At 42.2% G+C, this 25,679-nt stretch overlaps 2 protein-coding genes across 9 annotated transcripts in view; one reads left to right on the top strand and one right to left on the bottom strand.

The window, feature by feature from the left end:
* The window catches only part of Stx3 (syntaxin 3), a 41,844-nt gene extending 25,751 nt beyond the window's left edge, over nucleotides 1-16,093 (top strand). For 2 of the 8 annotated variants that reach the window (XM_051193981.1, XM_051193980.1), the window contains exons 3-11: nucleotides 471-570; nucleotides 1,973-2,018; nucleotides 2,470-2,544; nucleotides 3,918-3,985; nucleotides 6,053-6,161; nucleotides 6,976-7,049; nucleotides 7,202-7,336; nucleotides 9,272-9,382; nucleotides 13,309-15,003. In XM_051193981.1, the coding sequence (XP_051049938.1) occupies nucleotides 471-570; nucleotides 1,973-2,018; nucleotides 2,470-2,544; nucleotides 3,918-3,985; nucleotides 6,053-6,161; nucleotides 6,976-7,049; nucleotides 7,202-7,336; nucleotides 9,272-9,382; nucleotides 13,309-13,482 (892 nt within the window). In that variant the 3' untranslated portion in view covers nucleotides 13,483-15,003. Of the gene's footprint in view, nucleotides 1-470; nucleotides 571-1,972; nucleotides 2,019-2,469; nucleotides 2,545-3,917; nucleotides 3,986-6,052; nucleotides 6,162-6,975; nucleotides 7,050-7,201; nucleotides 7,337-9,271; nucleotides 9,383-9,497; nucleotides 9,609-10,768; nucleotides 10,883-13,308; nucleotides 15,004-15,353; nucleotides 15,765-15,954 lie in introns of those variants that run through there. The other 6 variants (XM_051193985.1, XM_051193984.1, XM_051193983.1 and 3 more) reach the window with 6 other exon arrangements.
* Nucleotides 16,094-17,970: 1,877 nt separating this feature from the next.
* On the bottom strand, nucleotides 17,971-22,063 carry Mrpl16 (mitochondrial ribosomal protein L16). Its single transcript, XM_051193987.1, has 4 exons — nucleotides 21,956-22,063; nucleotides 21,653-21,718; nucleotides 19,726-19,874; nucleotides 17,971-18,625 (listed from the first exon to the last, which is right to left on the bottom strand). The coding sequence occupies exons 1-4, from the start codon at nucleotides 22,008-22,010 to the stop codon at nucleotides 18,140-18,142; spliced, it is 756 nt and encodes a 251-aa protein (XP_051049944.1). The 5' UTR covers nucleotides 22,011-22,063; the 3' UTR covers nucleotides 17,971-18,139.
* Between the last annotated feature and the right edge of the window lie 3,616 nt (nucleotides 22,064-25,679).

The raw sequence follows: 25,679 nt of genomic DNA, 5'->3' as shown, positions 1-25,679 counted from the left end.
CTGCCGGGGTTAGCCTGCAATAGCCAGTTCACCAGAATATGCCCAGAATATGCTGTCTTCTGAGATGGCCTTGCTGAGTTTCTCTCTTTTAACCCCTGTCCTTTATCTTTTACATTTGCTTGTTTTCTTTGACTATATTCCTTTCTCCCCACCCCATGCTTATTCTCTTCTATTCTCACTTTGGGAGCTAGAGGGCTGTTTTCCACTGGTTCCCTGATCTTCTTGACTTAGATCTGAACCGTACTATTCAAGGTGAGTGATTACTTCCCTCTCAGGGAGGAGAAGTGTGGGTTGTAATGACAGTTCTTTATAGACTAATTTCCTTGACAGTGGAGATGGCACTCCCTGGGCCCCTGAAGATTTTTTCATGCTCTTCTACAAACAAGGTGGACAGCTTGCAGCAGGAAGCTCTGCTAAGCATTCCTTCCAGGTGTGGACTGTTCCCCCCCCCTTTTTTTCTCTGACTATAGATTGAGGAAACTCGGCTCAACATTGACAAGATCTCAGAGAGTGTGGAGGAAGCTAAGAAACTCTACAGTATCATTCTCTCTGCACCGATTCCAGAGCCAAGTGAGTGTTGACTGAGTTGAGTCACTCTGTACTGTCCCTTCAGATTGGGTGGAGACAGGCTTGTTTTCCTCCATTCTGGGAACATAGGGTAGCATATACATTCCCTTGTGCTAATGAACATACCATATCACATATCACCTCTCTTCTCTCTGAGCTCTCACTCCCAGCCTCCACCAGCTCTTCTCTTCATAGTTCCACTAGAACCATTCAAACTCCTCTACATTCTAGCTCATAATTCTCATGACTAGCAATGCCTTTTACTGCTCCTCACATAATCTAAGCTCCATCCAGCTTTGTGCCTTGGTTTGCAGTCTTTCTCTGACTGGGTTTTCTAGCTTCCTTTCAGAACTCTACTGATCACGTTCATTTTTATTTGTTCTTTTCCTTATGAGGTGTTCTGGAATGGTTCAAGCCTGTGAAGTCCCTTCCATCTCTTACTTGCATTTGTTACTGCTGCCAAGACAAACTTTTGTTCTGCTAAGTGTTTTCTATTAGGAGAATACAGTTCAGCACTGTATTTTATGTTCCTAAGAAAAGTGAACAGTCTGCTCCTGTTCCTCTTTTACCTTGCTCAGTGACTCTCCAGTTCTTGAGCATATGGGCATTGTCTTCTCATGTTCCCATTCCCTCTCCACCCTTTCTCTTGCCACTCCTGCCCCATCCTGCTGATTCTTGCCTTATGCTAACCTCTGGGTGTTGCACATTCCTTGTCCCCTCATGTTCTTTATAAATCATTCTTTCTCCTTGGGATTCCTGCTCTTAATCTCCTTGGCTACCTAGCTAACCTATAGTAGTCTTTCTTTTAAACTAACTAGCCCATCTACTGACTCACTGACTGACTAATTAACTAACTAACCAACCAACCAACCAACCAACCCACCCACCCCTTGGCTACCTAGCTAACCTATAGTCTTTCTGTTAAACTAACCAGCCTACTGACTAACTAACTAACCAACCAACCAACCAATTCTTTTACTTTTTGCTACCCTGTAGTTTTTTTTATGACCCTCAGGTCTATTACCTCTGCCTTTATGTGCTCTTCCAGATCCCTTGAAGCTGTGCTCGGGGTTCTCCTTAACCATCCCATGCATACCTTGCTCAGAACTTAAACCATACCTTGTGCTTCATATGTACTCCCTATTCATCTCCTGCCAGGCTCAGCCCCTTGAAGACTGAATCTATATCTGATCCCTTAGTTTCTCACTCAGTTACAAGTGTGAGTGGAACTGAGTGATGGGTCTGGAATGAAAGGTCCTAGCTCCTGTTAATTTTGTTTCATAAACCCACCATGAGTACGGTGCTCCATGCATCAGCTGGGACAGTTCTAGGCATGTAGTAAGTACATCACAAATACTTGCCTCATTTAAGTTAATGGGCTTTGGTTGAAATTTCTTTTCCCCAGAGCGTCCATAGACTCCTCTCCTATGCCCCGAGATTGAGCGCACATGGTAAACAAGTTAATTCCTCTAAAAGCATGACTGGGATTGGGGAGGCTTGTTAAATAAAGCACATCCTAGGCTGTGATCCTGGGGTATTTGGTTCTTTAGGTCTGGGGTGGGGTGTCTGGAAAATGCCTTTTATTTAGTTAAGTAATAATTTATTTTGGATGTGAGGGATTGAGCCCAGGGCTTGGTGCATGCTAAGCATGTGATTTACCACTGTGCCATTCCCTCAGCCTGACATGCTTTAAAACAAACAAACAAACAAACAAACAAACAAACAAACAAAAAACATCATTTCTCTGTGACAGTCACATCCACAGTGGTAGATTCTGGATAGCGACTGGGATGAGCACTGTGGTGGCAGTGGGGGTCTGAGACAGCTTCTGCCTCATCTGTTGTAACTCACAGAGCAGAGTATTCTCTTTTCTAACTGAACCTACCTCTTATGTTTACCCAGAAACCAAAGACGACCTTGAACAGCTCACAACTGAGATCAAGAAAAGGGCCAACAATGTCCGGAACAAGCTGAAGAGTAAGAAGGGAACACAGGAATAAGCCAGTTTCTACCACAACCAGATGCAGCTTCTCAGGGCTCACTCATCAACTGCCAGTCACCTCAATGGGGGTGATATCACATGTCCCATTTTTACTGGAGGCTGGGGCACTGTCCCTGGAATGACTTATTGTATCCTTAGACATTCATTGGCACTTGAATTCTCACTGCAATTGAAAACAGCCAGAACTGAAGTTAGGAAGTGGGAGTTAAAATGTGCTTTCCAAGGTGCAGGGTGCCTGTGCCCTTTTCCCCAGTACTCGGGAGGCAGAGGCACACAGATCTCTGTGAGTTTGAGGTCAGCCTGGTCTATAGAGCTAGTTCCAGGACAGCCAGGGCCACACACAGAAACCCTGTCTTGAAAAGCAAACAAACCAACCCAGCCAAAACAAACCCAGAAAACTGCTTTCTACTTCTGTTGTGATTATTTTAGCTTAGTCCTTCCGATCACTGATTCCCCAGCACCTGTGTACATTTGAGTGGTACCTGCAGAGGCATAAGTACAGGGTTTGTCATTTAGCCAGCAGACATCCCTTACTGTGTGTGTCTTCTCATTCCTCCCTTCTTCCCCGGTTTTGGAGCACAGCTCAGTAAAGCCACTATCACAGACACAGTTTCCATTTAAAGTGCTTGTAGAGTATGTGTTATTGGTAAGCGAAGAAATCAGTATTACTTCTTCCCTCTCCAATAAATTACAACAGTTATTTTAATCAGTGTGGAGATAAAGACAGCATCTAAAGATAATGATAACGTGATTGCCCTGTGACTAGCAGTTTATTTGATTTTTACATGGTATTTTAAGGAGGTTCAGGTTGAGCATCCTTAATCCAAACTTTCCAAATTCAGAGTACTCCAAAACCTGAAATTTTTGAGTATTCATGACACTGTAAGTAAAAAATTTCACACCTAACCTCACAAGTGTACTAGAAATAATATAGTATAAATAAATTATCTTCAAACTCTAAGGTATATGAAAGACTTAAGCATTTCACATAAAGGGTGCTCAGCTTGTATTGCCATCTTTCCCATCTTGTAAAGAAGAAGGCAGATGGTTGAAAGAGGTTACATGATTTTCTCCATGTTATATTGCTAGTCCATGGCAGGGTAAGGATTTGAGTCTCAGTCCCTTGATGACCTGAACTGAATTGTTGTGTTGCTGAGAGCAAGTGTGCAGCTCATGAGAGTGGACATTAACTTTTTGCAATTATACCTTCTGGTTGTTCACACCTCTGTGTGTGAGGATGGGTAAGGAATCTGTGTGGATAGGACATTTTGTGGAAGGAAGGAAGGAAGGAAGGAAGGAAGGAAGGAAGGAAGGAAGATGTGTTGCTAGAATAACCCTCTCACTCCAGGCATGGAGAAACATATTGAAGAAGATGAGGTCCGGTCATCAGCAGACCTTCGGATCCGAAAGTCCCAGGTAACTTTGTTTCTGGTTTAGTAATCATTTTTACCATTTTTAAATTATTTTTTCACTGTTGTGCATTAAAAGAATATGGAACTCAGTTTGAGGAACTGGGAAAAGGGAGCCCTCTCAGTTGAAGCAGTGGTCAGGGCCCATTGTTCCCTTTTGGGTTTCTCTCACATGCAAACGGAGGCACCTATAATACTTCCCTAGATTCTTCAGAACTCAGCTTCAGCACCCCTTGTTTTATAGGCAAAGTAACTGATGTCTTTCTTCAAAAGATTGTTAGTTAGCAGTTTTCCAGTTTGGAGTCAAACATTTTGGAGTCATCAAAAACATGACCTGTGTTCAATGGGAACCAACACAAAGCGTAACCCCAACATTTGGGAGGTAGATGTTGTTCTTTTGCTGCAGCTACCGCCTATGAAACACAAAAACAAGACTCAGCGTCCATGTGGAGTTTATTGGTGGAGAGAAAGGGGGAAGGGTAGCTGGTGGCCAACTGAAAGCAGGAGAGAGAGGGGAAGAGAAAGCAAAAGAGAGAGAGGGAGAAAGAGAGAGGAAGAAAGCAAGCAAAATAGAGGAAGAGAAAGAGGGGGGTGTGCTTGCTTTAAAAGGGAAACTGAGTCCCCTACGCAGCCCCGTAATGAGTGATATAGCGATGACATGGCCATGCATGTCCTGCCCATCGTCAGGGGTCAGGGTCAACAGACTGCTGGTTTCCCACAGTAGAGGCAAGAGGACTGCCAAGACTTCAAGGCTATCATGCCTGAGCTATAGCATGAGAACATTAAACACACACACACACACACACACACACACACACACACACACACACACACAGGAGAAAAAGGAAGGAGGAACCTGATGCAATGTTTAAGTGGTATAGAAAATAAACACTAAATAGCAGGAGAACAGTGTAAGAAGACAATTGACTATATAGTGATCTCATCACTGAACGATTTCATGGAGAACTGGGGGTACTAGAGAAGCTGGGCCTTGGGTAAGCAGCAATGCCAGTGGCTCAGGAGGCAGAGCTTCCCTTTTTCGAGAGGAAATAAGAAGTAGGGTCAGGGATGAGTATGGCTATGTATGTGCCTGTTGGTGGCAGTGGCAGGGTATGAGTGTAGGACAGATATAATGGGGTAGCTTATCTTGACAAGAGAGTTTGTTGCTGGTTAGCAGATGTGACTTTCCAGCAGATAATATAGTGTTACACTCCCTCCCTCCCTCCCTCCCTCCCTCCCTCCCTCCCTCCCTCCCTCTCTCTCTCTCTCTCTCTCTCTCTCTCTCTGGTTTTTCAGGACTGGGTTTCTCTGTATTGCTTTGGAGCCTGTCCTGGCACTTGTTCTGTAGACCAGGCTGGCTTCAGACTCACAGAGATCCTCCTGCCTCTGCCTCTCGAGTGATGGGATTTAAAGGCAAGTGCCACTGACTCCCAGCCCAAAGGTCTTTAAGTATTAGTTGAGGGAATTTGGATCAGATTCAGTAGTTGAGAGTCTTTTTTTTTTTTTTTTTTTTTCTTCAGGTTACACAGCGTGCTAGGGGGATATGATAGTCTTTTGGGTGTGAGTGGGGAAGAGACAAGAGGCTTTTGCGGTGATTTAGTCTGAATTTACATGGAAGCAGTGCATTTGTTAAAAAGAAAAGATATCAGTAGGGTTTGATGCTGTGAGGTGGGCAAGGGATTGAAATTATTATGAAGCTCTGTTGAGAGCAAATGTCTATTTGTAAGCAAGGAAAGTTGAGGTCGTCAGTTGGGCTAAGAATTGCTTGTGGGAAGGGTGCCTGACGACTTTAGCCAAGGCTATGGTGGGAAATTGCTACTGGGCTCCTAACTTCTCAGTGATTTTCTCCCTTTGACTAAAAACCATGTTGTAAGTTCAGTAAAGGAGGAAATGGGTAGTGGAGATTGCACACTGAAAGTGGCAGTGGACTCTTCCCATAGCACCAAACAAGGAAAGCAAATGTGGGGTTTGTATTTTGTGTTTTGGTTTCAAGCCCAGGCTGCTGTACTGTGTTGGGGAGGGATAGAGTCGTACGCCGTCTCCTGGGTCTGCTCATTTAACATTGTTTCTGTAGCATTCAGTCCTCTCCCGGAAGTTTGTGGAAGTGATGACAAGGTACAACGAGGCTCAGGTGGACTTCCGTGAGCGCAGCAAAGGGCGTATCCAACGGCAGCTGGAAATTAGTATGTGTTTGAAGTTGGGCCAATTTCATTCTCTACCTTTTCCTGCTTTGTGGTTGTCCATCCCAAGTCCTGGGAGAAGCAACAGTGACCCTGCTGCTTGCGTCTTCTGCATTCTGTTTGGTTCTCAAACATAGGACAGATGCTATGGGATTGATATATCTGTAATATGATATTCTAGGTTGGAAAGTGTTATATTTGTTGAGCCAAGGAAATTATTCTTATGGGATCCAACACATCATACCTGCAGGGGTCACTGACTAAATAGTCGCTCTCCTTAGAACACTTTGCATTGTTTTGCTGTTAAATGGAAAAGTACCTTTATGAAACAAAGTGTAGTGCTAGTTGCTGTGAAGAATTAAAAAAAAAATTAACAAAATTACATTGTTTAGGAATTTAGTGATATGGAAGGGTAGGCTTTACAAAGGAAAATGGATTCAAGTAGAAGGTGTGTGAACAAAGATGTTATCAAGAAAAGGCAGATGTGTTTGGTTAGGAGTAGCAAGTTGCTCAAGGTTGGAAGGAGGGTGTGTTTGAAGATGCACTGTAAAGTTGAGTGAGGCAGCCCACAAATTGTGCACTGTCATAAGGGTCTTGGGGTCTGTGGTATGGTGGTTGGGGCTAATAAGCAGTTTCAGCTGAGAAGTAATAGAGTCTGTGCTTAGGGTGGGGATTGACTGCTGATAATGTTAAAGATGGATTGAATTGGGAGAGAGATGAGTCAGAGGGTTGTTGGAGTCAGTTTGTTTGGGAGGAAATTTTAAATGGAGTTGTGTTTTGATCTTATATTTTATGTTGTATTTCTTTTGTTACAAAGCTGGCAAGAAGACAACGGATGAGGAGCTGGAAGAGATGTTGGAGAGTGGTAACCCTACCATCTTCACTTCTGGAGTGAGTGACTGAGGCACCATGGACAGGGAGGATCATGGGGGAGCTTCATTGCAGTTGCATCTGTGTAGTGGAGGGAGCTCACGTGTGAGGGCTCTGCAGGGAGAGTCTGTTACAAGATGGCTGATAGCTTGTCTGTATGGGGCCTATTGTAGATCATCGACTCACAGATCTCCAAGCAAGCCCTCAGTGAGATTGAGGGTCGGCACAAGGATATCGTGAGGCTGGAGAGCAGCATCAAGGAGCTCCATGACATGTTTATGGACATTGCCATGCTGGTGGAGAATCAGGTAGCTGGCTGGGGGAAAAGCACACATGTCCTTGAAAACCATAAATGGAGGTCTGGTGGGGCAGGGAATAGGGAATTTTCACCATGGAACAACAAAATTCTAGTATCTGAAGCAGAGGTGTGCATTCTTACCAAGTGTTGGCATTTGAGCCAGTTCAGTCTTGTTATTTCTACCTGTTACTTTGGTTTCACAGTAATTCTAGTTAGTAATGAAGTTTACTGTGTTATGACAAGAGCCTAGTTCACTCACCAGTTTTGTATACCCCCCCCCCCCCAAAAAAAAGGTAAAGACTTGGGTTCTTCGGCTGGGGAATGTGTAGCCTGCCTGCCTAGAATTCATGAGGTCTTAGGTCCAAACTGTCTTCTGCTCCAGATCTGCATAAACCAGGCATATACCTATAATCTCATCACTTGGGAGATGTAAGCAGGAGGATCAGGAGTTAAGGTTATCTTCTAATACAGAGCAAGTCTGAGGGGCAGCCTGGGCTACATGAGACTCACCCTTCCTGAAAAAAAGGGGGGTGTCTGTAAGTGTTGCTGACAAAGCCTTGACAATTAGCCTAACTGATGTGAATTATTTTATTGAAAAAAATTTCCCTCCATTTTAACATAGAACTCCAAAGCAAGTTAAGTTTTCCAGTTTTGTTTTTATATTTCTGTTTCTTTTTCTGAGCATTTTGGCATTTTTTTTTGCTAAGAATCCACAGTAGGCATGAATGAAGAATCAGTAAGAGAATATTTATAGAAAAACTTATGGTACTTGACAGTTCATCCCAAGGCATGCCTGCTCAGGGGTGGAATTCAATAGCGCTTGCATTTCTGATAGGTGGTTTGTCCCTGGTTCTTGGGATAGAGTTAGATATCATGCAGGGTCACAGTGCTGTGCAGCTTTTACCAGAACTTCCAGCTGTTCAGCCATCTGGACAGAAATGTAAACTCTTGCTTACTAGGTAGACAACTGAACCTAGTTGAAGCCTAAGCACTGATTGACTAGTTTTTTGTTTTGTTTTTAAACATTAGTTTTCTGACCCTTGGTTTGGTGCTTTTCTCTCATTCCTTTTTCTGGCCTTGGAGACCTTTTCTCAATCCCTCCATTTCCACTTTTCTTTTTCCCCCACCATATTGCCTTGCTGAGGATCTGGTTTGAGTTTCAAGTGATGGTAAGTGCCTTGCTATATTGAGAACTCTATGATGATAGGATGGGGTTGAAAAAAGGTCTGGATGGGTGAGGAGAGTGTTCTACTTCAGAGTCTCAGGACGAAAATGGAGTGACCAAACTTCAAACTTCTTGATGGGAAGTAAAAGCTGGGAAGTAATTGGGAATCTCATTGAAAGACTAGTATCTGGAGGGGAAGAGGAGCATGGGTAAACCCAACACCTACTACTTAAGGAGCGTAGGGATTTCCCTTGAAGAACATAAGTATTTTCTACTTATGCTAACCCGATACTTACTGAATACCTTTTATGTGCCAGGTGCTATCTTACAGTAGTGGGTGAACTCATTTTAGGCTGAATGAACCTGGTTTGGATCTGAATGGCCAAGAGGGGGGCAGCAGCCTCCTCTTATTTTATTATTATAAAAATAGGAGCTTTTCTTATTTTAGTCCATCCCTATATGCTTAAATGATAAGAAACTTAAAGAAAAATGTGAGAGAGGGATTCTCTCTCTGTCTGTATTTACAGTTACTATGCATCTAGAAAAACTACTTCAGATCTTCAGCATAGTACTGATCTCAAGGAAATAATGCAGGATTTATAGAATGGGTAACCACTGTTAAAGTTGGGCAGTTATAGCTCATCACTTGGAAAATGGGAACATTTGCTCAATCGAAGGCTGTGCTTAAGGTTTCCGTGTGTCTTGGAATGAGTTCCTTCACCACATTAGCTGGGGCTGTTGTGCATGGGTTAACAGATGTGACTTGTGTTTCCTTTCCAGGGTGAGATGTTAGATAACATAGAGTTGAATGTCATGCACACGGTGGACCATGTGGAGAAGGCACGGGATGAAACTAAAAAAGCCATGAAGTATCAGGGTCAGGCTCGGAAGGTGAGGTTTTCATTTTGTCTTGGGATGAGAGAGTCCATTTTGTTTGCTACTGCGCTTTCTCTCTCCCCTCCTTCTGTCTGTTTCTGTTGCCACCACGTCTTGCATCTGGGGAAAGGGAGCCATGATTGACCGTATTGAGAACAACATGGACCAGTCGGTGGGCTTTGTGGAACGGGCTGTGGCAGATACCAAAAAGGCTGTCAAGTATCAGAGTGAAGCCCGGAGGGTGAGCACCTCAGTCTCTGCTTGTTGCACCTTCTCTTAATGTCTTTTGTCATCTTTATGCCTCTGTCCTTGAGCCCATGTCCTTCCTCTCTGTCCTAGCTTCTTCCAAACCCCTTACCTTAGTCTTTCCTATAGACATTCTTCCTTCCCAGGTTACCTTGCATGGATCTGGCTCTCACATGCTTTTGGCCCATGAACCAACACTTGAGCACCCCTGTAGGCTGGAGGCATGGCTGAAATCTTGTCATTAATCTGAATGTAGCCTATGACCCTTTAACACATTACTCAGCTCCTTGGATCTTTGGTAATGTCTTCCATCCGGTCCTCCATTCTTTTTCTATAACTTGAGCCTAGCACAGATGCTAATTGTTATGTGAAGGTTACCACTCATTCATGAAGTGCCTCCTTTCTCTACTACTAGATGAAGCAATTGAGGGTCAGAGGATATGTAGCTGGCTTTGGGCCACTCAGCAGCATAAGAGCGGGATCTGGCATTCACAGCCTAGTCATCTGTTTCCACCTTATCTATCTACCTGCTCTCCTGGTGCTATGCTCAAGAATATTGAGGCTTCTGTCCTCATTGACTATGGACATCTAACTATGGCAACTTCTGCCCTATACTCTTCTTTGTTTCTCTTGGGCATTGATATTTTTATTCTTTAGTTCTTTCTTTTCCAACTGCTCTTACTGCTTGTGCAACTATTGAGGGAGCCAGCAAGTTATTTTTCATTTGAATTTATTTAGTATATGTGGTCTGAGGTATATACAGGCCTTTAAGAGGACAGATGCATACAAGTTGGTAATTAGGATTATGTCAGATAACTTTATGCTTCCTGTTGAAAAGGCCAACTTATATGTTTTATGGATTTGTCAAGTGCTGCTTGGAGACCTCATGATACTGACTGCTATGAGTGCACATATACAAGCCTATGAAATGAGAGCTGTAGGCACTCCACATTTTTGCTGGCTAGGCAAAAAGGAATGCAAGAAATGTAAACTATACATGAGAACATTTTTATAGATAGGTATGTAGTTTTAATTGGGATTGAAAAGATTTTTTTTTCTTGGTAAAAGAGATGAGAAGGGCTGAATTTCGAATGAGTTGATATTTTATTAACTTTTTAATAATGATTTTACTTTTTTTCCTATTCCTTTCTCCAGAAATTGATAATTATCATTGTGGTAGTAGTTGTGTTGCTGGGCATTTTAGCGTTGATTATTGGACTGTCCGTTGGGCTGAAGTAAGAGTGGCCTAAGGGGCTGCTGCACTGAAATGTAAGTAGATAAATGGTTTTGGGGGACTCTGGATTGATTCTTCCCAAGGAATGAGTCTGGGACTTCAGAATTCTACTCTTTTCCAATGACTGTCACAATGAGCTTTAAAACTCTTGGTAGCCTTGATTTTTTTTCATTTCCTTAAAATTCCATTCTTGGGTTCTGGCTGTAGAATATCAGTCATGTCTTTGTTTGTGGCCTGAAGATTCTGATCCTACTTTGTCTTGTTGCTTAACACACTTGACACCTCATTTTGACTGTGCCCAGGAAGCATGGGTGGATGTTGGGTATAATTTGGGAGTTGTCATCTAAATTCTTAGTCACTTTCATGGACATTGGGCTTAGCCTTCCTTGTCCATTAACAACATAACTAAGGCTTTATGCTGTGGCTGAATAGTTAGCTCTTGAATGAGGTACTTATACTAATTTTAAAGTGTTGACTCATGGCAGAATCTGCTGAACACCTTGTGCATGTAACTGAATCTTCACAACATTCTTATGAGGCAGCTAATATTTTAGAAGTAGAAACACTCAAGTATTAGAGAAGGGTCAAACTCACACAACTAACAGTCTGCCTAGAAGAGTGCTTTTCTACATCGTAGTTTTCCTGTATAAAATAAGGTAGTGTTTGTCATTGTCTATAAAGGCCAGAGAACTCTAGGCTAGCAACTGAAATTTATAAGATATAGCTAGTTAGTAAATTAGGCTTGACATCGATGAACATGATAGATGACCTATTAGTTCTTGGGACTTAAGAACTTTAGTATTTCTTCAGTGCTGGAGTTTATATTATTTTGCTATCATTAAATGTGATGAACTTTGTATTTTTCTTTTCTTTTTACTACAAATTCAGAAATTAGATTACTGAGGTAATAGGCATGAACCTCCTTGAGAGCTGTTATAGACTTAGATGTTGACACCAGGCTGATCCTTCATTTTACTTGTGTCTCACTCCAGTGTATCACTGCATTTCTCCCCTTTCCATGTGACTGGGGGGGTCTGAAGGTCATATTATTAAATCTTAAGTACTCAACTTTACATTGAGAGTTAACAGTGATGAGGCAATCAGGCCTCATAGGTTCTTTTGATCCCATCTCTTTTTCCTGGCATCATTCTAGTCCCTGATGACTTCTGTTTATAAAGTTTAGTGTTGTTCTCAGGCTTGACTATCTCAATACAGAATATGGTAAAACAAAAAGATGTAATAATTGTTATCTTTCCATATCCTCAGATGAAAGATGCCTTACAAATTCATGATGCCTTTTAACCCTTATTCCTAATCCCAAGAATTCAGAATGTAGAAGACTCATTTTTGAGGTTTACACCATCACTTTTAGTTGACTAACCAGACTGCACAGCATTGAGTTGCTCTGAAGTTACATGCTTTACTGCATGTTGTCAGTATTCTCTATTAAAGGCAAGGTTTATTGGCACCTAGGTGGAGGCTTAACAGTCTTCCATGCCAACCCATGACCAAGGGCAATCTGTGTTTACATTTTGCAGTTGCAGCTACAGTGCTGAGATGCCATCAGTGCCCCTAACTTACAGAAAGCCACTGGAAAAACTCTTACATCACTTCTAAGATGAAGCAGCCATAGTATAACATCTGAGATTTTCTGTAGTGTTTTGATTGTGCCTGTCTGCTTCCTGTGAAGGGAGGGCTCCTAGAGAGGATTTGGATGTATGATGGATGCTTCTGAAGCTTGAATTCAAGAGGAGAGCAGCCATGTGCCAGGCAGGGAACAGGTGTTTTCAACTAGTGATTGTGCATCTTTATGTCTTTCCACAGGTGATTGTGGTATAAAGGCTTATTAAGTGGCCTAGGTGTTTTTTGGTCCTACTGTTAATAGACACAGTAATGGGGTTCATTACGTTATGTCTGTATTTTTTGTTGATCCTACCTGCCTCCTGCTGGATCCCCAAACCCCAGAAGCTCTCTGTTCACCTTTCATGTCACACGTATTTTTATCATCATTCTCCCTTTTCCACTACCACCACCATAGACCCCTTTACTGAGAGCAGCTGTTCTCAACCCATAGGTTGTGACCCCCAAAAGACCATCAGAAAACACAGATATTTACATTATCATTCATTACAGTAGCAAAATTAGTTATGAAGTAGCAATGAAAATAATTTTGTGGTTTGGGGTCAGCACAACATGAGGAACTGTATTTTAAAGGGTTGCAGTACCAGGAAGGTTGAGAAACACTGATGTAGAGGTTTTATTCTTTCACAATGCAGATCTTTTATTTCACATGTCCAGCCTTGGGTTTGTTTCTGGGCGATTTCACTTCAGTGCTGACTTCTGCATCCTCTTTTTTGTAGGCATTTCTGATCTTTGATCTCCACATGGGGGTTTGTGGCTAATTCCTCGTTCCTTAGCATTGTCCTGTATACTGATCAGCCCCTCTCCCTGCCTCTCTTAGAACCTGATTTCACTCCAGCTTGGCCTGACCACTCTTGTCTCCAGATGGGAATGGAGTTCTAATGGCCTTCCTGAGAACAAGGGGCACCTGTTCCTTTATTTCCTTGTAACCATCCTTGGACCTGGCTCAGCAATCTACCCCTGGAGGAATGTAACCTACCTGATGCAGCCCTGAGTTCTCTTCAAAATCACCTCCCATCCTAGCAGCTGAAGTACCTTCCCTCCTGGACTGTGTGAAGCAACCCAGCTTTTCCTTCCTTCTAGTGTGTCAATTATGACTTGTGCCTTGGAAAGTCCCTGTGAGAACAGCCTGAGGCACTGTATTTCTACCTCATGGAATATCCTCCTGGAATATGCTTTGTAGGGAAGTAACTCACAAAATAGAGGGGTTCTTTTAAGTTTGTCAGTAGTTTGGCTTGGATCAGAGCCCCCTTGCTGGCAGGATGCCAGTCCTTAGTTTGTTGTCCTATGTCCTGAAAACACAAGAGATTAACAGATACCATTTTGGCCTTATAAGTTGATTTATTTGAAATACATCTTTAATTAGGCTCTAAGTTCAGCTTGTGGGACACTCAGATTTTACTCTGTATTCACTCTTGTTTACTCAGAGGGATCAGGGTGATAAAGACTGAGGGTATGGAATATGCTTCCATGTCTGAGTCTTGGAAACTGGGTAGTCACTTTTAGAGAACTGCTTTGTGAAGCTATTACTCTTGAGGCCAAGCAGAACCAGGGATTTATAACAGGGCTAGGGACAAGGTGCTACAGTCTCAGACTCTGGAAGTGTCAGTCATTTGTGTGTTCCAGGTGTACTTTTATAACTATATGTGAGAGATATGTACATAATTGTCTGCCTCTCAAGAAGTAGGAAAACTAGAAGATACTCCAACTCAAAAGAAAAAAAAAGTGACAAGGTAAACAACAGAGCTTGGCTAAAATCAGGTAAGGGATATGTTTACCTCAAGTGAATCATAGAAATGTGATTTTCCTCTTGCCATCACGAAGCTTGTTTAATGGATGGCTGTTGAGATGGGAATCAGAATCAGATGAGACCTTTGGAGTAAGGACTAAGTTGATTTCCATTGAATTTTTCTGCATAGCAGGTAGTGTAATATTTATTGATCCCCATCTGCTGTCTACAAGAGGGTGGTCCAGAGAACATCCCACAGCTATCTGATGTTACCTGCGCTGGTGGGAGACTTGAGAAGCTATAGAGCAGCTCTTCCTGTGCTCATCTTCCATAATTCTTACCATGGAGGCAACAGCCTGGAAATCTTTAGTGACTGCTACCTAGTAGTAAGCCTTAGACCTTTGGTGGTCCCTGCCAGTACCCCTGATTTTGGGTACTTAAGCCCTAACTTTAATGTTTTTGTGGGGTAGGGTGAACACTCCAATCTAGGGACTGCCCAAGAGTTTCCATTGTAAAGGCTCTTTCTTCAGTCACCTAGCACTCAAGACAGAGCCGCAGGGATGCCCTCCTCCCTATGGCTGTGATGTCTGACAAGACATAGCTCCAGTTAGGAGGGGACACAACCCTCAGCGCAGGCCTTCTTTTTCCTCTGACAGTGAGTCCAGGGGATGAAAGTTTGAAATGAATGCCACATGTGAAGGGCCATTGTTGTTCATATTTTTTTAATGTAAACTTGATTATTTTATTGCTAATTTAAAAATAAATGAGTTTATATTGATTGCAAAATGGGTCTGGGTTCATCTCCTTGCAGAACACTTTGATGATATGGTGCCACCATGTGGTGACTTTTGGTGCCCCAGAAGAAACTGTCACTCAACTTGGCTTTAGTAGGCAGTAGGTGATCTGTTGGGAATATATCCAGAACACAGGGCAATACAGATCCCCATGGATATGATTTTAAGTCTAACCTGGACTCATTTCTGTGAACAAGCCAGATCCATTCATTTTCCTTCTGGCATTTCCTGTCCCTTCCTTCCCTCTTCCATGTGTAGCTGTAGCTGCCTCCTTTTTGTCAGAATGTGTATTTGCACGATGATGCCATTTCTCATGTAACTCTCTCTCCTTACAATGAGCAGAAGAAGATCATGATCATGATCTGCTGTGTTATCCTTGCTATCATCTTGGCCTCTACCATTGGGGGCATATTTGCCTGAAAAAGGTGAGCTGTCTGGGGAGGAGGGTCAGACCTGCTGTCACTTACTTGACTACTTGTATTCTGCTTGCTTTCATTGTATGTCACCAGACTGCTTAATAAGGGGTGGAAGTTAGAAACAGGAATAGGTGAATGTTAGAGAAAACAAAGGAAAGGGATGTTTTGGAGAGAAGTAGGTGAAGAAAAATTGGGAGTATGTAGTCAGTGAGGGAGATGGGGAGACAAGGTAGAAGTCTGTCCCATGATTGAGTCTGGTCATATAGTGCTTCTGAACAGCAAGGGATATTCATTCCTCTTGTAAAACCTGAGCCCTGATAATCTGGAAATGGCAAAAGGAGTAAGAATTAAGTTTTTCATTGACTTACTTTAAAATCCCCCACTTCCAGGGTTAGGACAAGCCAGTACAGTTTTGAGAATAGCTTCTCATCCTTGCAAAGGAGAGGTGGTATCCTGGCCATGAATACCAAGTTGTGTAATATATGGTTTTTCTTTCCGTTTTCTGTTACTTCCTTCTGCCCTCACAGATGGAGTCTCAACAGGCATCTCCAGTCTTCCACCTCTCTGGTGCCATCACTTCTCCCCTTCAGAGTCCTCAACAGCTATGCCTCTTTTCATTAGGAAACTTACAACACAGAGTACCAATCAACTCAACTGCTTATTAAATGTTACACAAAGAGGGAACAAACAAATGAAAATGCACAAGTGCAGGGGGCACGGATGAGGGAACAGGAAGCACAGCAATGTAGCTGGTTTAGATGGTTCTTACAGGGCAGGCCTGCATGGTAGACAAGCATAATGGGTTCCTGTTAGGGTACAACACAGGGAGCCCGAATGCCGGACAGTGGTGAAGAGGCGGGTAGTATACAGTGCCCAACTCACGGGGTCTTAATTGAACTCTGTGAGTCTGTCTCTTAGGTCATGGTACTCAACTTCTACTCTTAACGCTCTTCTAGGCCTCAATCTTAACCAACCAGATGTCTGCTTCCTTCTTGAGGGTCCAAGAATATTTCAAAGTATAGATTGTTTAAGGATCGGCACTATGCCTATCTTAAAACACTTCCATGTCCCTACTGCTTAGCATAGTGCTTGCCACCTTCCATATTTGCTTACTTGTAGTCAAGCTTTGATTTCATTCACGGATGAGTCCTTAGGCTGGGTTTTTAAACTCTTTAAGATATCATTGAGAACATGGTTTATTACTCTCAGAGGCTTATGCAAAAATACCACAACCCCCATTACTATATTATACACTTTAAAGTGATTTTTTTTTTTTTTGGTAGGGGGTTGGTGAGTAGAAGTTGGGTTTCTGTTGGTGGTATAGATTTCTATCCATAGACTCTAATTTGTGAGGCAGAGACAGTGGTTGGTTTTAGGGTGAAGGCTCATTAACTATTAACTAAACTCATTCCTCCAACAAAATGAAGAAATTTATACTATGGTTCAGCTCCCAGTAATCAACCAAAACAGCACAGTTTGTGATCTGGAACAAGGGGAGGAGTAAGGGGAAAAAGTGACCAGGCTATTACTTTAGATTACACCAAATCTGTGTTAGCAGAAACTGCTGGTCAGTGACAGGTACAAAAAACTGGTTCAGTCACATCCCCAATCCAGGAAAAACAAAACAAAATAATTTATTTAGAGATTATTACATTGAAGACACTCACTAAGATAAATTAAAAATCTGGAACTAAAAATATCCTTTTGAAAGTTAAGTGAAATAGTTCTGTTCTTTGTTGGAGTTCTTACTTTTTAAGAAACTGGATGAAAAAAAAACCAATGTTTTATCAGTGTGATCTTTTCTATCCACCTTCAAAAGAAGCAGTTTAGTACTTCTATCAGCTTGTGTTTCCTTTAGTTTGAATAGGGGATACTGGCTAGTTCAGAAAAACAGATTAACCATGTTACGGACTAATGGAGCTGGAAGCATGAGGTTTGGATCACACGGGACCCTCATTTATCCAGCAGTAACTTGTGTGCTCCACATACCTTAGATGCCAAAATGCCCTTCCTTCCATAGTGTCAGACCTAAGAAGCACCAAAGGGTTCAACTTTTCTTTTGCTAAATGGTACATTCCTTGTCACTTCTAATGTTTCCCCTTCTGAGCTGACAGAAGATGGGTGGCTGGGCATTAATAAATATCTGTTGAACCTACTGATCTAGGTACTGTCATTTTTTTATCCCTATTATTCAAAAAAAAAAATACATTTGTATTGAGCAAAATGTTATAAACTAGGCAGTATGCACATTTACGTTTTCAGCTGTGAAATGCAAAAGCAAGTTTCAGTCCTGGAGATATGTGTGGTACAAGGCAGGAGCTAAGACCAGCCTGTTTTTTTTTTTTTTTTTTTTTTTTTTTTTTTTTTTTTTGAGATACAATCTTGCTTATAGGTAGCCATGGCTGGCCTTGAACTCAATCAAGATCTGCCTGCCTTCGCTTCCTGAGTGCTGGGATTAATGACATTCCTCCACCACAGCTGGCTGTGCCAAATTATTCTTAAATCTTTTAAGCAACTGAAACTGACCAATGAGAAGTTGTACCTTGAGGCTACACTCAGACTTTAATTAGGAACAATCAGATGACACAACTTTTCAGAAGTCATTTACTCATGTGCTTAGCCATGGTTGAGGAACTACCAAAGATGCTAAAGACAATGAAGATGCAGATTCAGTCTCAAGAGTCTATGTGCATATGGGTTCCTGTGCTTTCGCTATACACGCTTAGGCAGGTAGAATTTTCCCCAATACCGCCCTTTCTGCGTCAAGTCATACGGGCTCAGGAATTTCCGTATGCCAAGCATGTTGGCAGTGGCTATGCGCTCAAAGGTCCAGGGGTTTTGGTTGTTATTTTCTCTTTCTTTTTGATTTTGGCGCATCTTTTCTAGAGTCTCACGGCTCACAGCCTTTGCTGGAAACGGCAGCTTGTGGGCAGCTATGTTCAGGAAACCCTGTACCTCTTTAAATTCACAGCGTCCACCTAACTCCACTATGAGAGTGCCAGTCTTCACAGGTGTCACGTAGTGATCAATGGCACCTTTACCACCCCCCATACGTTGCCCGACACCTTTTCGAGTGATGGGTTTGAAAGGAGCTGGTACTCGCCATTTGGCAAACATGTTCTTTGGATCCATAGAGCGGTTGATTGTCAGGCGCATCATTTCAAAATGGCCCCAGTGGAGGTAACCACCTCCTAGTGCCTAAAAATAAATAGGAAAATTAGAATACAAGGGGATTTAGAAATCTTTTATGGAGTCTATTATGCCTGCTCTTTTACAGTAACTGGCTTTAATGTTACACATGAAAATAAACGTTAAGTTCTAACTAGTAATATGGAGGAAACACCTTGGGTACAGTAATAAAGGACAGCAAGGGCAGAGTCACTCCCAGGGAGAGTTCAGGGAAGCCCTTTTGCAGATATGACACTTAAAGCTGAGGATAGAATTCTATGAACTAGTCAAGAGAAGAGAGTCCCAGACAGAGAAACACTGATGTTAGTGCCCTGACAAAGGGCTTGGTGAGGTTGAGCAGAAGCCAGTGTTTGAGGGGTGCAGGAGGAATGCAGAGTGGACACAGGTTCCGAGAGGTCAGCAGCAACGCTCATGCAGGCCAGAGGACTTTACAGCTACCACTATGGCTGCCTCATATCCACTTGTGTGGCTACTGGCATTACTTTTTACGGAAACCACTCAACAAGTAGTGAAGCAGCCGTTCTAACCCTCAACCAGGAATATTTCACTTTTACTAAAAGCTTAAAGATTGCGTTTTAACTGGGCAAATGAGGCAGCACTTTTATTCCCTGCTTTCGCAGTAGCCTTCCTCACTCCTCAACAGTTTCAAACCATCTGGAATAATAAGTGGAGATCTTGGCATAAACGTTTATAATCTTAAACTAAACACTTTTGGAATAGCAAAATAAAAACTAATATCTTGTTCTATACAGTTTCACCCAGATATGAATCCCCTATCTGTTCAGTGTATACTTGTTGTATAGGTTACCTGTCTGTGGGGTTCTTAGTAGCCACTAGGTTATCAGATCCACTGTGACAGTATCACAGGACTTCTATACAGAATTCTGTGCTACCCACACTCTTAAGCATCCAGTACTGAACTACTGTTTTCAATCCTACACTGAAGAAAGACACATTACTCATGTTTACTTGGGTACCTAGGAGCCTCAACCTACATCTATTTAAGAGTAACTGGACTGTAGTAGCATCTAGGTGTGGCAGTTCTAATGTGGAGGAAGAGACTACAACTCAATGAGCAGAAAACTTTGTTGATTTCATTTACTACTCACCAAAATTGCAAAATTGCCTTCTGTGAATTCAGTGGCTTCAGCTGAAGGTCCTCGTATGTCCTTCAAATTTTTAGGTTCTCTTCTTACTTTTGGCACAAGTGGGACCCTTTCAACAAATTTCAGCTTGGACCTTTCAGGGATGGAGACATCTAGCAGGACAAAAACAACCAGGAATAAGCAAAGCTATGCTTCTCAGAGGATCTACATTCTCCCTATGAAGATACACACCAATCAAGTGAAAGTCTTAGGTCATTGAATAATATTAATTCCAAAGGTTATTATTTTCCTGTGGATGTTTCCAGTGACACTGGAGTCTTTCAGCTGTAACAGTGCTTTCTTCAGATGTTTCTAAACCAAATTCACTTGCTAACCCCTTTGCTCTATGTTCAGCACCTGTAATGGGGACTGTTCTAAATTACTGTTTCATACCACCTTTAAAGCTGCTTTGTCTGTCTTCATGGCTATCACGTGGTGATCACTGTGTAACCTCAATCCTGTAAAAAGTGCTGGATTGAGTGTGTGCATCACCACATCTCGCTACCTGTACACTATTTAGGGCTTCTTTATTTTTAAATGTGGATTTTTGAAAACTACATACACTAAACAGACAAGGGAGAGGGATATTACAAAGTGGAGAATTAGATGAAAACAAGGGGCCTATGACGTTTCAACTGGTAGAAAGCACTTGCTCGCAAGCCTGCCCACCTGAGTTTTGCATCTTTACGGCCCACATGGAAGGAGAGAACTGACTCTTAGATATTGACCCCTACATAATTTTCACTTACATCAAGAAACAGATGATTGGGCAGGTGGTATTCTAACCTTCATTTTAAGGAGGAACTTAGGGCATAAAGACATTTTACAATTAATTCAGTTAAAACATCGAAGCAGAAGCATGTTCATTAAAAAAAAAAGTCACTGCCCCTTGGAATGTTAACAGGTACAAAATACTGTACTGTATAAAGAATATTAAGCTCCTCAACTGTGCTGTATTTTTCTTGAGAAACAACCTAAGAACTCTTAAGTATTTTAACACCTTAAACCCCTTTATTTGGCAACTTCAGAAAAACAATTGTGATTAATAAAAAAATTAAATATGAAAAAAGTATGGCTCCATGATAGAAATAAACCAAGAAACCTCAAAGATTCATCACACTGTCAGTGGAATTATAAAACTGATAGCCCAAGTTATAAAAAACACCCTTGCCCCATTACCTTCTATGGGCAATGACTGAGAAACATGGTATTGCTTTCTTTCACCTAAGTTGGTATGCACTTCCAAGAGCACACAATCCTTTGTTTCTGAAAATGTTTAGGAGTGTTTTGCCTGCATGTACTGATGTGCAGCAGAGGGTGTTGGATCCCCTGGAGCTGGAATTATAAATAGCTGTGAACCATCATGTGGGTTCTGAGAATTGAACCCAGATCCTCCGCAAGAGCAACAAGTGGTACTAACTGCTGCACCACTGTTCCAGTCCTCACAGTACTTTAACAGTTATGTGGAGAAGACCCCCAGATGTCCGGGCTGTTTGCAGTTTTGGAGATCTCAGTATATTAAAGTTAGATTTACAGGGTTGCAGCTGACTTGGTTACTATTGCTAAGTGTCTGCATGTATGTGTCTTCTCTTTAGAGAGAAGATCAAGTCTAATTAATGACTTGTTCGCTCTGACTTAGTAGATCACGGGGGCCACAAAACAGTGTGGGATGCCAGGGAACTAACCCAATAGGTACTTGTTCCACATAGGTGAGGAAATTTAACGTTCTTGGCCTCTAGTTCTTAGAACACAGCTTGTCAGCTCAGCATGCCCTCATTACCTGTATTCGTTGAATCACTCAATGAAGAAGCACCAAGGGCACCTATGATGTTATTTTTTACCATCCGCTGGGGTTCATCAGATAAAAAAGTAGGAAATGACAGAGGCTCACCTTCAAAATTTGGCACAGGGAGGAGTGTCTTCAGACCAGCACTGGTGGGAAGGGCTGCCCAAGAATCTAAAAAGACAAACCAATCACTATTGTTACACTCTGGATCATTCCTGACAGAGGTGCCTGAAGGTGTGGGGCGCAGGTTCCACTAAATGGGCCCAAAGGGAGATAGCAGGCTCTCGAAGCACCGACTCGCGCGCGTGATTGGGACCTAGGGATCCGCTGCAGGAAAGCGTATACTTGGGAGTGTGGAGAGGACGAACAGCGGAATGTCTTTTTAAAAGACCAAACAGGTCTTCTGACCTGAAAAGTGCACCCGCAGGAGCTGCGCGGGGGTGCGCGCCAGCAGCTTCCACATGGCCACGCGCGAGCGGCCGGGTCAGGATTCTCTCAGTGACAACAGAAGCTTCCTTCTGTGAAGTCCCGAATTCAGTCAGCCGGAAGCCACCCGGGACAGGAAGTGACGTTGCTCAGCTCCATTCTTTAGAGTCCCGGAGGAAACTTGAGCTCAACTCTTGGTTCTGGAGCAGGTGTCTGCGGGTTAAAGGTGGCGCGCCAAGCCACGCCCGGCGTCCCGCGTTTCTGTGAGGGTCTCCAGTTTTTTCAGCATGGTGACCGCCCAGGATTTTCTCCTTGGTGTAGAAAGCGGTGAAAGCCTGAGATTTGATAGGAAAGTTGTTCCTTTACTTCCACTGCATTATGTCCCTTCTCTAGAGGACGCTAGAAAGATGCCATTATTTGTCATTGGCTTATTTACTGGGCACTTTCGGAGTTTTGTCCTGATAAGTCCATGAGAAGAGCTGTAACGGGAGTTTTCAAGGTAAAAGCCCAGGCTTGGACAGAGAAAGTAATGGTGAGAACCTACTATTCGTTTAAAGTGGCTTCATTTGAAACAACAGATGAAGGGGTCCAGTGACCATCCAAGACCGTCTTCATGGCCATGACATGAGCTTTATTTATTGTTTTCTTTCATTTTTTGAGACAATCTGTCCATGTAGTCCTGGGTGTCCTAGATCTCACACTATATAGACTACACTGACCTCAGACTCATAGAGATCCACCTGATTCAGCCTTCCCAGTGATGGGATTAAAGACATGCTCTACTGTGCCTTCAGTTTTAAATTTAAATAGAGGACGGACTGAGGCTCAGGGTAGGGATTAGGCTAAAGAGTATACATAATTAAGCAGTCTTGGTCAAGGTGTCTGGTTGATCATTGCCTCAGTTCTGGTTTGGCATGGTAATCATCTCAAGGTGGTGTAGTTTTAACAGAATCAACTTGTTTCTATAAGAGATCAATTCTGTTTCAAGATGCAGCCTTTGTCTTCTCAGAAGAGGGGCAGCAGTTTGTCTTCAAGTTTTTCCCTTCAAGAAGTTCAAGAGAAGAAGTTGGAGGGGTGGCTGGGTAGATAAGAGCACTGGCTGCTGTTCTGTAGGACCTGGGTTCAATTCCCAGCAGCCACACTGTGACTCATAATAGTCTATAACACTATTTCCAAGGGCTCTTCTTCTGCCCTCCTTGGATGAATCAGGCATGCATGTGGTGCGCGCACACACACACACACACACACACACACACACACACACACACACACACACACACTGCAATTCAAATAATAAAAAGAAGGGAACCCAAGAGGGAAAGTTAAAGATAGTGACTTATCTTTGGGTCTTCAGCCAGAATAAAGACACAAAGTGAAGGTAGAGATTTCAGTATTTCTTCCTGCTTTTATTGACTTGTGAGCCCTAGTGATGAGCTGATGTCTTTTACTAATGTTTGTTTCAAAGTCATTGTAATTATTTTGCAAAGGATTTTTCTAAGCATTACAAGGGAAATTTTGAGCACGGTCTCTGTGACTTCAGAGAACTCAGTGAATGGACCATACCATAAATTATTAACAAAGGTAAAAGAAATAATACATAATTATCATTTTTGGAAATGTTGGGCACATTATTTTTTATTTTATTTTATTTTATTTTGAGGCTGGAACTTTGTAATCATCAGAACAAGAGGCTTTGTATCCAAGCTTTTAGGAGACAAATGATATTAGCATATGAGACATGTCTGTTATGCTTAAGTCATGTTAAATCTTTGTGCCTTAAGAATTAATTTCACAAACAGTAATTACAGTTTATAATGCTTTTTAGATATGCTGGGGAAATTGCTTACAAATTTACACACCCATAAAATGCATCTGTTTCCAAAGTGTTAATGGACTTTACAAAGCAACCCTAAGGACATAATTTTAACTTGTTCACTTTTCAAAGACCATATCTCCCCTACTGCTCTGCAAAAGACCACATTTTGAAGGATCAGGGAGGAGCCAGGATTCCAACATTAAAAAAAAAAGAGAGAGAGAGAGATGTAATTCATCCCACAACAGGTGCCACCTATCCCAGGAGGGTAAGTAAGGTGCCTTATGTGAAGGAAACCAAAATCTTACTTGATTGGGAAGAATCTAAAACAAGGAAATAGAGACTCCCTTCTTCCTGTCGATTTCCTCTGCAATCTCTCTACTTAAAACAGTACTGAGCTCAGGGGCAGCCCCCCCCCCAATTTAATCCAGTGGTGTATTATGTAGTATTGAGCATTTAGGTTTTGAAATTATGTTCTCCAGTAACTAGGAGGGACAATTTTACCAGGATTTTTGCATACATGTGCAGGTGCCCACATAGGCCAGAAGAGGGAGCCGTAGTTCCAGGGGCTTGTAAACTGCCATAGGTGTGGCAACATAACTAAGGTCTGCCTAAAGAGCAGCATTGCTTTTAAGTGTTGAGCCATCTCTTTAGCCACTAGCAGTTGCCATTTTAAAGTGTGAGAGTAATGAGGAAATGCAACAGCAGCAACAAACAACGAAATATCAGCCCCACACTGTATGGATAAAAGCAGTGAACAAAAGCTGGGCAAAGTAGTAGACTAAAGTTGATTCTGATTGCAACCCCCAGTTAAATGAATTACAAGTACATAGTAGTGATAGGCTAGTTCTCATTTTTTTTCACCGACGAGTGATATCAAGCTTTTCCTCGCTTTTGATTTCAAATTTTTTAATTTGCTTGGATGTGTACTAGTTTGTTTTTTATACGGATGTTTTCACTTTATCTTTATCAATTCAAAACTGCTTGTTCAGTCTCATAGGCAGATCCTTGATTTTAATATGTGTGTTTGTGAGCGAGCACAAGAGCGTGCATGTGTGTTTAAACTAAAAGGGAATCAATGGGGGGCAAGTCTTAAGTATTGGGGAGGGGAAAAGAGAAGGGGGGAAAAGAGGTGACAGATACACATGGCATGAAAACAGAAGGAGGACAAGAGGGACAAGGATGTTTACCAGCAGGTGATGGGGTAGGGGGCTAGGCATGAGGCAGAGGAGAGGATCAACAAAAGTGAAGTATGAAACCCTATAATGAAACCCATTTTTATGTATACCAATTTTAAAAGAATATGGTTACTTTAAAACTTTTCGTTATGTATTGGGTTTCCTAACTACTGTGTGCTTGTATAGATTGCAGTTGTGTTTTTCATTCTTCAGACTTTCGGATCTACCTATCTAGTCATCATTCTTAAGAGGGTGGTGTACTTGGCCATGTGCTTGTACTTTACATAGGTTACTTACACATATAATCAAAGGCACATACAACTACAACTGAGTACGCTTCTTACTTGGGGAAAACATCTTTCTGTCTTCTTGGCAGCATTACAAAAATATATGTTAACTGACTGTTCCTCCAAAGTTTAGGCTTTACCATTTGTGGCCATTAGAAGGCACCAATAGGCTTTTTGTAGTCACACACCCAAGCCAAGTGCATTCTTGAGCTCTGAGTTACATAACCCTGAGCATGTGCAAGAGTTTGTGATCTGCTGTGACAGTTATATTTGATGTCATCCCCCCTCCTCTCTGTGTTTTATTCTAGGTTGTGTAGGTATCTTATTATAAATAATGTACATATCTTAAAGGGTTCTCTGTCTTTCCCTTCCTTTTCTTTCTCTGTATAGATCCCAGTCTGGCTCAAACTCTAGATTCTGTGAACCCT

The sequence above is a fragment of the Phodopus roborovskii genome, unplaced genomic scaffold, assembly GCF_943737965.1.
Source record: "Phodopus roborovskii unplaced genomic scaffold, PHOROB, whole genome shotgun sequence".
Lineage (NCBI taxonomy): Eukaryota > Metazoa > Chordata > Mammalia > Rodentia > Cricetidae > Phodopus > Phodopus roborovskii.
This window is presented reverse-complemented; position numbering and strand designations above follow the sequence as displayed.